Genomic DNA, 12,219 nt, shown 5'->3' on the forward strand with positions numbered 1-12,219 from the left:
TTACATCAGGTTGATACACTCCTTGGAGCAATCAGGTGTGGGAGAAGAGAAAAGCGTGTATGCACAGGGTGATATCTTGGGGCAGGAGTGCATTTGAGGGAAGAATACAGGGAAAAGGTAACTACAGGGAGGAAGTGGGAAGAGAGCTGTTACATTGTGGGGAATTGCAGCCAACGTCATGAAACAAAATCTGCATGAACTGCTGTATGGAAAATGAATTTGCTGTGTAAACTTTCACACAAATCACAACAAAAATTTCAACAACAACAAAAAGAAAGGGACCAAGCGTATTGGTCTCACAGAGACAGAAGGGACCCCCAAGTCTATTGCCCTAAGACAACCTTCTACGGTGGAATTGAAACCATTTGCAGGACCACCTTTCAGTCAAATAACCACCTGGCCTATAAAGTAAACAACAACATGTGGGAGGAATGTGCTCCTTAGACAATCAACTGTAAAACCAAAAAGGCAACCTACTCCCAAAATCAAAATGGGAAGGTAGGGAGGGTCGAGGGTACTGGACAAATGAAAGTAGAGAAACCAAGCTGGAAATGAGGATAGTGCTGACACCTTGTGGGAATCTGTGCACAAACTATTGAATGGAAAACTAATTTGCTATGTAAACTATCACTGACAGAACAATAAAATGTTCAAAAACCATTTTTAATAAATTGTTCAAGGAAAATCATATAAACAGATTTAAAAGACAACAAAAGCTAGGAAAGATATTGTAGCTCCTATCACTCATTTTCCTAAAATATAATGAGTAGCCACAAATTCGTGACAAAAGTATCAACAACACAATAGAAAACTGGGAATATTATAGGAACAGTGGATTTACAGGAAAGAAAGCAAAAGGCTCTTAAGCATATGAAAAGAGGTTTAAATTTGCTATAGATACATATAATACAACAACGAGATTGTTTTTAAACTATCCATTTGGCAAAGATCAAAAGGTTTGTAATGCTGCAGCAAATGTGTGGGAAGAAGGCACTATCATATATTAGTGATGGAATTTTAAGTTGGTACAAGGTGTATTGGTGATCTCTATCAAAAATACTCTAATCACGTACATTCACTCTTAGGAATTTTAACTTCCATGTATTCTCACAAGTGTGTAAAATGAAACACATACAGACAGTCATTACAACATTTCTCTAGGCAAGAGAGATCTCCATTTTTTCAATGATGTCTTCCTATGTGCATAGAACAATTGCTGGCCCACAGTAAATGGCCAAACCATAAAACCAAACTCATTGCTGTCGATCAGACCTGACTCATAGCGACCCCTCCTTGGGTTTCTGGGGCGGTATCACTATGGAAGTAGATTGCCCAATCTTCCTTCCAAGGAGTGGCTGGTGGATTTGAACTGCCAGCCTTCTACTTAGCAGTCAAATGTCTTAGGCACTAGGCTACCAGAGCTCCCTAGTAAATGACCAGTATATATTTATTAGAATAAATGAACTAACAAGTAGCAAAATATTATGCACAGTCATTAATAAAGGACAGGTTAAATAAATTATAGTACACAAATACAACAGAAAACTAGGCAGTCATTTAAAAAATGAAGCAGCTCTGTATGTACTGATGCAGAATGATCTCCAAATTGAATTGGTTAAAAAAAAAGTTGCAAAACAGAGTGTTGAGTACGTTATCATTTACGTGAAATACTGTGTGTGTATCCATGGCTATACACAGACTATCTCTGAAATTTTACAAGTAAATGGGTAAACAGTACTTTCATCTCAGAAAGAGATTAAGTAATAGGGAAATAAGGGTTGGAGAAAAACTTACTTTTGTTCCATGTACATGTATTTAAAACATATTTAAATATGAAGCAACAAAAGATGTTTTCAAGCAAGAGAAAAGTTAAAGAATTTATCACCTGTCAGCTTGCTCAAAGAATTCACTAAAGGATATGTTTCCATGGGAAATAAATTGATACCAGAGGGGAGAACTGGAAAGTAAGAGAAAATAATGAATGTATAAATAGGTAATATATTTATAATTTCATTATTGATCATTAAAATAGCTATTTTCAGTATCTTTTAGTGAAATAAACTCTAGCAAACAATAACAAAGGGTAGGATTATTGGGTGAATATTTGAAGCAAGGTGGAATCATCCTGCCTTGTTCAGAGTAGATCATCTACCACCTAGACTCTAGAATATCCATTTTGGTGTTTCTCTGCAAACATCTCAAGGTCCTCTTCTCTATCCTTCTGCTATGAGTCAGGATAAACTCCGAGCTCCTTAGAATTACATATAGCAGGAATTGGCAAACTTTTTTCATAAAGAACACAAGGAAACATTTTAGGCCTTGGGTGTCCTAAGAACTGTGTCTGATGCAATTACTAAATTTGCCATTCTATTGTGAAAGCAGTCATAGGCCATAACTAATCAAATGAGCATGATTATGTTTCAATAAAACTTCATTTACAAAAACAGGTGGCCAGTTGATTTGGACCCACAGGCCATAGTTTGTTAACCTTTCTCATAAAAGAACCTTTTTAAATCTGCTCCAAACTGTAATTCTCATCAATCTCCTTAGTTTACTCAAACTTTTTTAGTCCAGCAATATTTAATTTCAGATGGGTATCAATTTCAATACTTAATACCAAATGAGTGTCCTGAAACCTATAAGGAAGCAAAGTCCAAGTCCATCACTAATGGAAACCACTACCCCTCCTGATCTTTCCCTATTAGAGGAAAATTCTACCCTTTCAAAGGAAGGCCTAGATAAAGATTCTCTTCACTGTGGCTCAAGAATAACCAAAAAAAAAAAAAAAATCATTCCATTTCTTCTTAACTGTCCAGAGATTTAGATATCCAGTTAACCCTAGGAGATAAAGATTAAAAAGTGATGGTTCTTGCAAACTAGCACTGGTGAGGGCAGAATCCAGAGTGTTGTGGCATGAGGAATAAGAAAGTCGTTGTGGGTTATATAGTTAAGCTAGAGTTCCAGTAAAAATGGCTGTGAGAGAAAGAGAGGTGCAATGCAAAATCATTAGCTTCAGTCGAACACGGGTCAAGTGGACACTTATAAATATAGGAGAAATTTTACAACTTTTATATTCTTGATGTAAATGAATAATATGAAAGAAGAAATTAATGACAAAGCAGATAATATGAATGGCTGAAAAAGAAGTACTCAGATTTCAGGATGGGATTGGAGTTGAAGTACAAGTAAAAGCCTTAGTCTTGAGTTAAGGAGTGACATTTCTTCCACTAAAACTAAGGAAAGGACAGGAGGAATGGATATGTCGATAAGTGAGAAATGAAGAAAATGAAAGTTCATACCTCATAACTCATTAACAATATGCGATACACAGATGACACAACTTTGCTTGCTCAAAGTGAGGATGACTTGAAGCAGTTACTGATGAAGATTAAAACTACAGTCTGTAGTATGGATTACATCTCAACATAAAAAAAGAAATCAATCCTCACAACTAGACCAATAAGCAGCATCACAATAAATGGAGAAAAGATTAAAGTTGTTAAAGATTTCATATTACTTGGATCCACAATCAACACCAATGGAAGAAGCAGTCAAGATAGCAGATGATGTACTGCACTTGGCAAATCTGCTGCAAAAGACCTCTTTTAAGTGCTGAAGAGCAAAGATGTCTCCTTGAAGAGTAAGGTGAACCTAACCCAAGCCATGGTATTTTCAGTTACCTCATATGCATGTGAGAGCTGGACAATGAACAAGGAAGACCAAAGAAGAGTTGATGCTTTTGAGCTGTGGTGATGGTGAAGAATACCAAAAGCACAATGGTCTGCCAAAAGAATGGAAGAAATCTGTCCTGGAAGAAGTGCAGCCAGAATGCTCTTTGGAAGCAAGCATGGGCAGACTTCATCTGACCTACATTGGTCATGTTGTCAGAAGGGACCATTCCCTAGAGAAGGATCTCATGCTTGGCAAAGTGGAGGGTCAAAGAAAGAGGAGAAGGCCCTTGACAAGATGGACTAACATAATGGCTGCAGCAATGGGCTCAGGTATAACAGGATTATGAGGCTGGTACAGGACCGGGCAGTGTTTCGTTCTGTTGTACATGGGGTTGCTATGAGTTTGAGCCAACTCAACGGCACCTACCAACAACAACAACAACCTCATAACTAATTTCTACTGAACAAAAAAGGGGGGGAGTATGAAGGGAAAATATAGCACAACTGAAGATAATACAATTTGAAGTAGATTCACAAGAAGAAAAGGAATGTTAGACTTTATGTGTGTGTGTGCATGCACATGCACGTGTGTGTGTGCACATAACTGTGCATGAATTTCTATGGCTGAGGTCAAGAAGCACTAGACTGAACTTTATTTGACCTTGTGTTCTTCCTAGAAAATGTTCTGCATCCTCCACTCCCTTCCCTGCAAATTACAGCCAGATCTTCAAGGTCAGCTTCAGGTCCCAAGTGATTTTGACTACTGCAGCCTCCCCCATGAGCAGTAAGTAGTTCTAATCTCCCTGGGGTTCTTTCCTGTGCTCTTCTCCTAGGGCCACCTTAGCAAAGAAATGGCTGAAGAGAGTGGGATTTGAGAAATATAAGACTCCTACAAACTGGTCTGGTAGCATAGTGCCTAAAGCACTTGACTGCTAACCAGAAGGCTTGTGGTTCAAACCTACCGGCCACTCCTCAGAAGGAAGGTTGGGCAATCTACTTCTGTAGTGATACCACCTCGGAAACCCAAGGAGGGGTCGTTATGAGTCGAGTCTGACTCAATGGCACATAACAACACAACAACAACAAACTGGTCAAGGGCTCTTCTCAAGACTGAGGTAAGTCTCCATCGGAAGAATGACAAGAGCTAAGAGTTTCTGGCAAGGGCAGGAGAGGCCCAATGCAAAGAATACCAGTGCTTTACAATTCACCCAGAACTTCTTACACAGAGTCTGATCCTAGAAATTGTCAGGAAATGAAATAGACATTGTCAAAGGCCTATATGGTACACTCTGTGACACCAATTCCCAACTGTGGTAGCTATGAGCAACTTGGCTCAGAACTCCAAGGTAAAGCTATGTTCTGAACAGTCCAGCTCAGCAATAGGCATGAGAAGAGGTAAAATATTCATTAGTTTGTAAAACTCAGAGGAATCCTATTCTGATACAAACTATTCATGGCACTGAGAAGACACTGAAATCAAGCATAAGGGAAATACCTTGCCCAAAGCAAACACTTAGACCAAGTTGTATTGTTGTCATTGTTTTCTGGGAGTAGTATTGCAGGAGATGTTAAGGATATACACTTCTGTCAATCTGGGATCTCTCTGTCCCTCCTTTCATGTCCCTGGTCCTTGACAAAAAAGCAGACCCTCTGACATGGAGGAGCTGCACAGAGGTCATGTAGATGCAGGACTGGAAGATTATTCCCTTGAATGTGGGCTCTGGCAGGAAATAGGATTTCTTCTCATTACTTCTAGCCTGAGTTTCACTAACAGAAATGTAGCAAGAAATTATATACTTTTACATCTGCCTACAAACATGCAAATAGGTTAGATTTGAAAAGTATTGGATGTGGAGAGGTCCACAATAATCCCTTTTCTATGATTATCAGAACTGAGAATTGGAATGGGAATATTCTTTTGTTTTAATCTGAAAACCCAATGCCAATGTCAATTGTTCACAAAGGCTGCTGGGAGATCTTCACGTGCTTAGGGCTGGAACAGAATAGCAGTTTATCCTCTCTTCCTATATCCTCTTAGTTGGTTTCTTTCCATCAAAACTCCTCTCTCTCCTCAGAACCATTTCCCTATTGTTTCTCATCCTGGAATTCCTCTCAACAGTGCTGGTCTGTAAACTCTCTTCTCTCCCACCAAGTTTTCTAACCTCAGGAGAGACTGACCCCATATAAATCAGGAAGGGGACTTAAATATGGAAAACCTCATCATCAGTGGAGCTCTCTTTTCTCCTTATTTAAAATATGGATGCTCTTTAAAATAATTTTCTGGGGTGCAAATAGTTCATATGAGGGCATCATGAAAGGAGAAGTGACAGTAAGTTGATTTTTTTAACTGGGTGCAGTTAAAGCCAAGGAGTTCACAAGAGTACCTTGAAGAGAAAGAAAGTTGGAGATTTGAGCGAGACCATAGGGAAAAGAGTCTTGAAGCTCAGTTCTAGTCACACCAAAAAGAAACTTGAGTATTTGGTTTTTACAGCTAATATTGGTATTTTTCCGTGTTGCTACATAGTTTTATGATTATCACTTTACTGACTTCATATTATCCTATTCAGTTGGTTTTTAGTTATGCTTTCCAAGATATTGAGACATACAAGTTGTTTCTAAATTCTTACGGAATATACAGCGCTGATATGTACATCATTCTGGCATTTCATGTGTTAGTTCTTTTGAGTTATAGGCTAGTATAAACCAAGGGCTTAGAGGATTGTTGAGTCAAAATATATGGGTTACAATGTCATCTGCAATGTATAGATGTCACTCTCATCAGAATCTCCTTAGGATATTATTGTAAACTGTTGGAAATTAAATTATCACAAAATTAGACCCATGTTCCTATTTTATTTTATATTCTTATTGTTGTAAAAAATATATAACAACCTTTGTCAAGTTAACAATTTTCACATGTACAATTTAATGACATTAATTACATTAATTGTGTTATATAACAATCACAAATAGGGAAAAGAAAAGTCAGTGTTTAAGATGCATCAAGTTTTTATTTAGCTAACTCGTTAAGTTGAACATTTTTCTAAATATTTATTTTTCTCTTGAATTTCCTCTCTGATGGCATTTCTATTCATGTCACCAGCATCAGGCTTTATGAATTATCAAGGGTAGAATGGACTGAAGACTAGGAGGGGCAATGGCTGCAGACACTAGTTCTGAGAACATAGCAAGGGCATGAGTTGTAATAATTAAGTTCAGGGATCCAGTAAAAGTCATGGCTTAGACCTTTTTTAGGCAGTAAAGACAATAATAAGAGGAAGGAAATCATCATCAGATTATGAGCTAACACCAAAGTAGAGTAACATTTAAGTGATTTGATCAGGGTCTCTAAATTAAGCAGCTTAGTGTTAGAGTTCACCCCAGGAACATATTTACAACCATTAAAAAGAAATTTTAATGTTCATGCCAACCATGATAGACAGCATAACTGTTCCCCATTTCATTGATGTGAAAATTGACCTTTAGAAAGTTAAGCAACTTCTTCAAGCTCACATAGCTTTCAATTTTCAGACTCTTTTTTTTTTAAGTACAATACATAGAAGATACAGCTACTGATAGTGTATCAAAACTCCTCTCTCTCCTCAGGATAATTTCCTATGGTGCTGTCTACCTGTAGGGAGTGCCGTGGTGGGAAGAGCCCTGGGCTAAGAGAAGAACATTCAGTTTAATTCTTGGCTGTTCTACTGATTAGCTGTGTGATGCACAGCAAGTCATTTCATCTCTTTACGTCAACATCTACCCATTCTGACATGCTATGAATACATGATCCCATTGTCCTAAGGGATTCCCATCCATATTTCTTCAGCTTTGCTAGTATGGTGTTAGGGAAGATGAGGCTACTATTGAAGGGATCCTGCAAAGTTTGGAAAGCCCTTTGCAACCTCAAACAGTATATTTCAAGCCCTTTTTCCACTCCTTATGAAAAGTCCTAGTGGTGCAGGGGTTAAGCACTTGGGTGCTAACAGAAAAGTCAGTAGTTCAAACCTACCAGCTGCTCTGTGGGAGAAAGAGGCACCATTCTGCTTTCATAAATATTTACAGACTTGAACTATTGGGGGGGGGGGCACTTCTACTCTGTCATAAAGGATCACTATGAGTCAGAATCAAGTTGATGGCAAAGGGTTTGGTTTTGTTTTTTGAGTTCTACTTCTTTATCCAAAATGCAGAATATCTCAGATACGATGATGAGTCCTATAGTTCTTGACTTTGACAGCAAACTATAAACACAAAAAAGCTTGCAATTAAATTACTCTATTTTCCAAAACAATCTCATGTGAAGCATCCTCTCCCACTGTTCTCATAAATGCAGTCTTAATGGTCAAACCAAATCTGATTTAGGTTCCAAAGATGTTCGTATATTCACCAACAGGATTAGTGACAACTACCGAGGATAGTCAAGGTAAGAAACACTGAAAGTCATTATTGAAATTATTCAACTTCAGTTTTCCTTTTCTATTTGTAAGCCAAAAGTAATTGTTTGGGAAGTTTTGGAATGTGAGGATGAAATTCTGATCACTAGACATTACTCAAATTACTGACCCATTACTTGTGGTAGCACTGATTTCTTTCTAGGGGTAGAATTCATAAACCACTATGAACAATCTCACTGTCTTCTCCGAGTTCATCCTCCTCGGGCTGTCTGCTGACCCCCATGCTCAGGCTCTGCTCTTCATGCTGTTCATGGTGATTTACCTCCTGACCTTGATGGGGAACCTGGGAATGATACTAGTGATCAGAACTGATTCTCATCTCCACACCCCCATGTATTTCTTCCTTGGACATCTGTCCTTCCTAGATGTCTGCTTTTCTTCAGTCACCGTGCCCAAAATGCTACAGAACTTCCTGTCTCAGGAGAAAAGCATCTCAATGTGGGGCTGCATCACCCAGAGCTTCTTTTCCATGCTTTCTGGGGGCACTGAGGTTTGTTTGCTCTCTGCCATGGCCTATGACCGCTATGCTGCCATCTGCTACCCTCTGCTATATACCATGACCATGAACAGGCCTCTCTGCATTGTGATGGTCAGTGCAGCATGGGTGATGGGGTTTCTGAACACATTGGTGAATAATGTTTTCATCCACAAGTTACAGTTCTGTGAGTCCAATATCATCTCCCACTTCAGCTGTGAACTGCCTTCACTGCTACCACTCTCCTGTACTGATCCTACTACCAACGAGTTGCTTCTGTCTGGGTCAAGTGTATTTATGGGGCTGCTGACACTTCCCCTGATCCTCCTCTCTTACTCCAGAATCATCTCTGCCATCCTGAGCATGCACTCCTCTGGAGGCCAAGGCAAAGTCTTCTCCACCTGTTCTTCCCACCTCACCGTGGTGCTCTTGTTCTATGGGACAGCTCTATTCAGGTACATCAGCCCTCCCTCAGGTTCACTGTTGGAGCAAGTGGTCTCCATTCAGTACAGTGTGCTCACATCTTTGCTGAACCCCCTCATCTACAGCCTCAAGAACCAGGAGGTGAAGGCAGCTCTACAGAGGATGCTGAGGAAGTAAATGTGCTCCTCCCAGAAGGGAGTCTCTGTGTGGTGCTCAGTAACAGAATGGGGAGAAGCAGTCTTCAGAAACAGAAGCATCTTCCAAGGAAAAAAAGATATTTTAGGTTAGAAGTTCTAAAAGTGTCACGCCAAGACCAGCAGTGTCAGCATCACCTGTGAACTTGCTGAAAAGGTAGATTCTCTGAACCTACCACAGAGCTATTGAATAAGAAATTCTGGAGGTGGAGCTTAACAATATGTGCTTTAACCAGGTAACTATCATACACTGTAAGTGCCTTACGTTGAGTTCTCTCCAGGAGAAAACCAGTGAAGTGTATATACAATGACTCACATAGTTTTGGAGGCTGGCAAGTCCCAAATCCATGGGTCAAGTGTCAGGATGGATGCTTCTCCTGAATCACGTGTTTTGGGGGCTGAGGAACCCAAATCTGCAGGCCAAGCAGCAGGCTGCTGGCTCAAGTCGCATGAAATGGAGATCAGAGGATGACCAGCCAGATGCATGATTGAGTAGGAACAAGCTTTACCAGAATATCCATATATAATGGATGCAGGACACCCCCCCTCCCAAACCCACCCCCTCCCGAGGAAACTTGTCTTTCAACTGACTGACTGTTCACATCAGATCACAAAATGGAGTGTGATTACATAATGTCTGTCCAACCACTGAGAATCATGTCTTAGGCAAGTTGACACATAACCTTAACAATCACATCAAGTTTAAGAAAAAAAGGCAAACTGAGTATTGATGTCCCAAAATGAAGAATGTATCTTAAAAGAGAGCTGTGTAGTAAAGTAGTCAGAACAATAACTTTTGACTGTGTGACCATGTCAATTGTTTCACTCTATACGACTGCTGGGTGAGGGTCCAGGGGTAGAGGGGTGCAGTGGGAACATCCTACATTATTTTAGGGCATATGTGGGGCTAGGAAGAGCTGCACTGCTCCACTGAAGCTGCCCAAGCCTATTCCTTCTAAATAGTGGTATTTAGGAGTTGTCATTCAAAAAGAACCTTCAGGACTACAACAGCATTCAGGCCAAAGGACAGATGTTCCAGAAGAGTAATTCTCAGGCATTTCATTCATTCACCTTAGTATACCAGAGGTCCAACAGCCTGTGTGCCTGGTTGAGGGGCATGGGTTTGTTTCAGAGAGCAAGGTAAGCCTGAGGCTACAGTGGAGTGGCAATAGACCACATAGGACATTGCTTTATGTGAGAGTGCTTTTCGCTGAGAACTGTCTGCTTCCTGACCTGGTTGCTGGGGCCAGGTTGTCAGAAGTCTTGGACGGTGAGTTCCTGTTTCTGTACATTTTTCTACAAGACTATTTTTCCCATTCTTTCTTGAAATTTCCAGAGCCTTTTTAATCTTTTTTTAAAAAAACTATAAACCAAAATATACTTACAAAGTTGTATGAACAGTTTTAAGAATAAAAATTAATCAGTCAACTGTGTATTCATCCCTAGACATAAGGAAGAATATTTCCAGCCCAAAAATGCCCTCTATATTCCCCACCATATCACTCTCTTCTTCTCCCTGGAAGTAACCACTGTTCTGAATTATACAGTACTCGTTCCATTATATAGTTTACTCCCTATTATTTAACCCTAAATATGACTGTTGAATTTTGCCTATTTATTTTTATTTAGTTAGTTACCAGTTACACCTGGTAACTATCAAAGACTATTTCTTTTTTTGTGAAAACTTTTTCTTGACTTTTTACACTAGTGGTCTCACACAATATTTGTCCTCTTCTGAATGACTAACTTTACTCAGGATAATGGCCCCTAAGTATATTCTTATTATGTTTCACAGATTCATCATCATTCTTCAGTGTTGCATAGTATTCTACTCTGTGTACATACCATAGTTGTTGACCCATTGATCTGATGGCAGGTTGTTTCCATTTTCTGCTGCAATGAACATGGTTGTGTATATGTCTATTCATGTAACAGTTCTTATCTCTCTAGTATATATGCCTGGTAGTGGAACTGCTGGATCATATGGTATTTCTATTTCCAGCTTTTTAATGAAGCACCATACCATTTTCCATAGTGGTCGGACCATTGTAATGTCCCACCATCAGTGTATGAGGGTTCCAGTCTTTCCACACCATCACCAACATTTGTTGTTTTCAACATTTGTTATTTAAAAAAAAAAAAAAAAAAGCTTTGCTATTAGTGAATTTTTCCTATATTTGATCTTTATATGACTAGAATCATATTGTATGTATTCTCTGTGATTGGCTTCTTTCACTTAATGTTATTTATTCTTGTGTTTTAGGTATGCCTTTTTTTAAGCAGCAGGTAGTTACATTGTGGTATTTTATCCTGTCTAAAAATTCTTGCCTTTTAAGAGGAGAGTTTTACTCAATAACTATTACTAACATATGGATCTCTGTGGATCCATTTTTATCCTTTTAGATACTGTTTGTCCTACATATTCCATAGCTTCCTGTTCTTTCTCTCATTCCATTTTTCCCTCAAATTGTCTATTCTTTTGATGATTAACTATCCTACCTTTTTAAAAAAAAAAAAATCATCCTTATTTCACTGAACAAAGTCTACAGTTAGGATTTTGACTGTCCTCCAAAAAAAAATATAAAAACCAAAAGACCCTTTAAATAAAATCATTACCACCCCAACTTTCATCTATTCCTATCTAGTATTTTAGTTCTTTCCTTTACCCCCACATATTATACATTATTATTACTACTTTTTTCAGTAGGTTTTTGTTTATGTTTACTGATATATTTACCATATCTTTCTTGACTATTTGGTTTTACATCTGGGATCATTTTCTGCTCTCCAAATTTGGTCTTTTAGAATTCTCTTCTAAGTGACAGTTTGTTGGTAATGAACTGTTTTTGTCTGTTTGAACATGACTTTATTTATTAGAAGTTCATGTTCCTGGCTATTAAATCTTATGTTGTGACCTGAGCTGAACTTCTATTCTCACAGAAAGGATATACATTTGCTTTTCATTTCCTGGCAGTCACCCTTACTTTAAGTTCTCTGCTTGAAGT

General features: G+C 38.7%; 1 protein-coding gene across 1 annotated transcript; it reads left to right on the plus strand.

Annotated features, from left to right (window-relative positions):
• The first annotated feature begins 8,285 nt into the window (after positions 1–8,285).
• Positions 8,286–9,197, plus strand: LOC103194570 (olfactory receptor 8S1-like). Its single transcript, XM_007937978.1, has one exon. It carries the CDS (start codon positions 8,286–8,288, stop codon positions 9,195–9,197), a length of 912 nt encoding a protein of 303 aa, XP_007936169.1.
• Positions 9,198–12,219: the final 3,022 nt, after the last annotated feature.

The sequence above is a fragment of the Orycteropus afer genome, unplaced genomic scaffold (genome assembly GCF_000298275.1).
Source record: "Orycteropus afer afer isolate SDZICR_OR568_19922 unplaced genomic scaffold, OryAfe1.0 scaffold00045, whole genome shotgun sequence".
Lineage (NCBI taxonomy): Eukaryota > Metazoa > Chordata > Mammalia > Tubulidentata > Orycteropodidae > Orycteropus > Orycteropus afer.

Bases quoted from the DNA above. Each gene is read 5' to 3' on its own strand.
- LOC103194570 (XM_007937978.1), top strand. From the start codon at position 8,286: ATGAACAATCTCACTGTCTTCTCCGAGTTCATCCTCCTCGGGCTGTCT.